We start from the raw sequence: 4,519 nt of genomic DNA, 5'->3' as shown, positions 1-4,519 counted from the left end.
CGTCGGTCTTTCGTGCCGCCGGCTCCTGGCCGGTGCCTCCCCCCGCCGAGCCTCCCTGTCCCCTCGGCAGCCTCCCTCCGTACGGCCCGGAGGGTCCGTCCCCAGACCGGCCTCGACCCCTGTCTCCGGGCTCCCGGGCCCTTCCGTAGCGCTCAGGGACACCTACCGGGTCGTCGCTCCTGAGGTCCCCGGGATAGTCCGCAGCCCCGGGCTGGGCGTCCCCTTGCGATCCGCGCCTTCGTGTCGCGTCCACTAGCTCTCGCCCTGGAGCCCGCGGGGACGTTCGTCCGGGCCACCTCTGCTGCCGGCGTTGGGGAGGGAGCGGGCCCAGGGACGGCGCTGTCTCATCCCGCGACCCGGACAGCTGCAGCGGGGCCCGTGTGTCCTTGGCCCGCAGAGATGGAAGGCGATGGCGGTCGCCGAGACTTCCCCGGAGTAGATGAGGCGACGCGGGAGCCGCGAGCTTGGCGGAGCCGCGGGCGAGGGCGGCGCGGCCGCGGCCCCAGCGCTTCCTGCGGTGCCGCGTGATGGAACCTGACTCCGAGGTGCTGCCCGGGCCTGGAGGCGGCCCAGAAGCGACCCACACAGCCCGGGCGGCTCCTGCAGCGTCGGGTACTTCTGCTCTGCAAGACGCGCCGCCTCATCGCGGAGCGCGCCCGGGGCCGCCCAGCCGCGCAGGGCCTGCAGCGGCTCTCGGTACCCCCAGTGCCCCCTCGGACCCTGGTCCGGAGCCCCCGGATCTCGCCACCGCCTCTGCCACCGCAGCCGCGCAGACCCCGGCGGCGGCCGCGACCCAGGAGGACCCTGGAGTCACCAAGGCGAAGCCAGAGCTTGGGCGCGCACGCGAGGATGAGCCTGAGAAGGAGGACGACAAGGAGGAAGACCTCAAGGTTGGGGCCACCTCCTTGGACGGCCGCTTCCTCAAGTTCGACATGGAGCTGGGCCCGGACTCCTTCGGAACTGTCTGCAAAGGGCTGGACACGGAGACCTGGGTCGAGGTGGCCTGCTGCGAACTGCAGGTACGGGCTGCCGCCCGTGGGTGGGCCGGTAGGGAAGGCGTCCTCGGGTGCGTCCTTGCTCCTGCACAGGGCTTTAGGCAGCTCTGGGATGGTGATGACAAGTGTATGTCATCCAGTGTGTGTCCGGCCGGACGCATGTTCTGTGTATGGACAGCCTGCTGTGGTTGTTTCTGGGCCCGTGGGCAGGTGGAGACTTGTCAGCCTGGAAGTCAAGGCCGGGTGTATGCCGTGCCTGAGTGTCCTCACGGGAGCGTGGGTTTGGGAGCGCCGACAGTGGAGGCCCTGTCGTCCCTTGCTCCTTGTAGGGCCTCAGAACCCTCTTTACTGACTCAGAAGAGCCTGGGCGCTGTATTTAGGCCCTTCTAGGTGGCTTGGAAGCTCTCAACTGCCCTTCAGTTAGCATCTTCCTATGTCCTGCAAGGGGTTGGTTGGTGTGATAGTTGCAGAAACCTGCAGGGGCTTCCTCTGACTTAAGGCTGGTGCTTGGTGGGCCCTTAGGCCAAGGCCGGAAGTCAGCAACCTCCTGGTCCCCGGAGAGCCCCCCTCGTTCACAGACTAGATGTGTGAGTGAAAACCATAGACAGGGCCTCTTTTTTCTCTCTCTCTCTTTCCCTCTCTCTCCTCTCCCTCCCTCCCTCCTTCTGTCTGTGTCTCTGTCTCTCTTTTTTCCTTATTTTTGGAAGCAGAGGCTCTGCATGCATTTCTCATAACCTTGCCCTCACGGTTAGCTGTGTCAGCCCTGGCCCAAGAGGAGGCAGCTCCTTTGGCAGGGAGGGAGGGAGGGGCAGCTGTCAGGCAGGGGCCAACTGGAAAAGTGCTGGCTGGATGTGTAAGCCTACCCCACTGGTCTGTAGAGTTAGCTCCCCTTCCAGGGCTGAGTATCCCGGGTGAGCCTGGATGAACTGGGGGCCAGGACTGCTCTCCACACTGCAGCATGCCTGCATTTTTGGCCCAGGAATAGGATTTAGGTGCTGTGTCCTCAGTGTTTGCAAGGGTGCCTTGCCTGTGTATACAAGCTGGGTTTATTTGGTGGGTGTTCCGCTCTCATAAATCCTTCTGAGACAAAGAGTGCTAGAGGTCTCCTGCCACTCCTTGGCTCTGTAGTTGTAATGTGGCTTTCCACGGAGGGTCAGAGGTGTCCCTTAGGGACCTTCAGCAGGACCTGAAATGTCGCTCTCCCTCATGGCTCCTGGGAGGCACTCCCCTCCCTCCTACCTGGCATGTCCTAGGCCTTGTGGAGAAGTAGCCTTGATGGTACAGACTGTATGGGAGTGGGGGGTGGGTCAAGGTCTGTGGTCCAGGATCCTGGACTGTGCCCAGCATGCCTGCTCCCCAAGGAGGCAGAGAGAGAAGGGAATCCAGGAAGAGGGAGACAATTCTCTGTTTTGGAGAACGGCACGATTCTTGGCTCTTACTCTTGCCAGATGACTAGTGTGGCTCCCTGAGTACCTGCTGGTGTTGCTACAATGGGATGTCACTGGGAGTGGAGGACAGAGCAGGGATTCTACAGCAGGCTAGGTGTGAGATAGACCTCAGCAGTCTAAGCCTGCTTGTCCCGCTGAGGCATTGCAGGCACATGGAACTCCTGTTCATTTCTTCATTTCCCTTCCCTTTAAGGCAAGTCTGTCCAGTCTGTCCTCCATGTGGGCTGGGCAGTAGGGGCAGGGCCTGGTCTGTGGCCAGGGGTCTTTTGTTGGCTCTAGGCAGAAGTGGGGTCACTTTTGGATTTTAGTGCTGGCCTTTGCTTGGGAGAAAGCAAAGACCGGGGGCCCCCCCAGCAGATAGGGAAACTGTTTTGACACCTCCTCTAATGAGATCTACTGTTCCTGTTTGCCTAACGCCTCTGGGCTACTCTGGGAAGGTTCACATGACAGGGGTCTGGACTGGCTTATAGTCCCCTGACTGAGAGCTTTGATATCACAAGCCTTATGGATAGTGGGGACATGGAGTGACTACTGGACACCGTCCAGGAGGTAGCTGGATGTCTCTGGATCCTGGAGGAACGTAACACTCTGGGGTGTGGGACGCTGGCTGGCTGTGCAGAGCCATGAGAGGGGTCAGCTGTGTGCTGTGCTGGACTGAGGGGCTACTGGGGAATCTATCAATATCCAGATCATAGCACAGGCTAGGAGAGGAAAGCCAGAGTTTCTGTCCTGGGTAGGCCGTGGAATCCCCATCCATCATATGCAGAGGACTCTGGGGAAGGAGGGGGGCTACAGGACCACCTTCATTCACTGTGTATAGGGGTCATCCTTTGCTTTAGTTCCTAGTGTTTCTGGCCAAGGGGGAGGGATTCTGGGGGACACAGATCTTTTTTAAAGTTTAAAAACTCATTCAATTTTATGTCTTACAGGGCTTATACTGAGTTCAATATTATATAACTGTATTAGTTCAACAGCGAACCTTAAAATTTTATAGCCACTTTTGAAAGAGATGTATCTTTGCTCTGGAAACTGTTATTGAGTGTGTTAAAGATGTAATGAAATGCTGCTTTAAAAATTAAAAAAAAATTAAATAATAAATTCCAGCACTTGGGAGACAGAGGCATACTAACCTTTTTGAGTTCAAGGCCAGCGTGGTCTACATAGTGAGTTCCAGGACATCTGGGGCTACAGGGAGACCCTGTCTCAAAATGACAAAAAAATCTCCATTTCATTTTAAAATATACTGTTTCTTATAGACTCATTGTTTTTGCTAATAAGACTAAGATGTAGGCACATGGGTCTCATCTGTATGTATCTGAATATTACTAATCATAATCGTTTGCACTTGGAGCCTTGGCCCCTGTGTATGTCTATAAAGTCATCAAGTAGATTTCAATGGTAATGTTTATCATAGCTACTAATTAACATGACGTAAATTTTTATGACCCACCAGCAGTGGATGAGTGTTCCCCTTTCCCCACATCCTCTCCAACATTTGGTATCATTTGTTCTCTTGATCTTAGCCAGTCTGACTGGGTGTCAGTGATGTTGGACATCTTTAAGATGCTTCTTGGCCATCTTTTACTACTTCTTTTGAGAGCTCTCTGTTCAGCTCCTTAGCCCATCTTTTAGTTGGCTTACTTCTTTCTTGATTGTCTGTTTTTTGTGTTCGTTATATATTCTGGATGTTACACCTCTCTCAGATGTGTCGCTGGTGAAGATTTTCACCCATTCTGTGGGTTTACTCTTCACTTCCCTAGTTGCCTCCTTTGATGTACAGAAGCACTTTAGTTTAATGAGGTCTCGTTTGTTGATTCTTGTCCTTGTTTCCTGAGCAATTGATGTCAGAGTTTCAGGCTTTACATTGAGGTCTTTGATCCATTTGGAATTGACTTTTGTGCAAGGTGAAAGATAGGGGTTTAGTTTCATTCTTCTACAGGTGGAGATCCAGTTTTACCAGCACCATTTGGTGAACATGCTGTCTTTCCTCAAGTGAATGTTCTTGGCCCCTTTGTCAAATATCAGGTGGCTAAAATTGCAATTACTCATATTTGGGTCTTCAATTTTGTTCCATTG

At 54.8% G+C, this 4,519-nt stretch overlaps 1 protein-coding gene across 2 annotated transcripts in view; it reads left to right on the top strand.

Moving 5' to 3' along the window:
* LOC115068388 (serine/threonine-protein kinase WNK2-like) overlaps nucleotides 1-4,519 on the top strand; it is a 6,833-nt gene that overhangs the window by 530 nt on the left and 1,784 nt on the right. The window contains exon 2 of one of the 2 annotated variants that reach the window (XM_029558563.1): nucleotides 398-1,019. In XM_029558563.1, coding sequence (XP_029414423.1) covers nucleotides 528-1,019 — 492 coding nt within the window. In that variant the 5' untranslated portion in view covers nucleotides 398-527. Of the gene's footprint in view, nucleotides 1-397; nucleotides 1,765-4,519 lie in introns of those variants that run through there. The other variant, XM_029558562.1, reaches the window with a different exon arrangement.

This window comes from Nannospalax galili, unplaced genomic scaffold (genome assembly GCF_000622305.1).
Source record: "Nannospalax galili isolate Female #2095 unplaced genomic scaffold, S.galili_v1.0 scaffold89, whole genome shotgun sequence".
Lineage (NCBI taxonomy): Eukaryota > Metazoa > Chordata > Mammalia > Rodentia > Spalacidae > Nannospalax > Nannospalax galili.
This window is presented reverse-complemented; position numbering and strand designations above follow the sequence as displayed.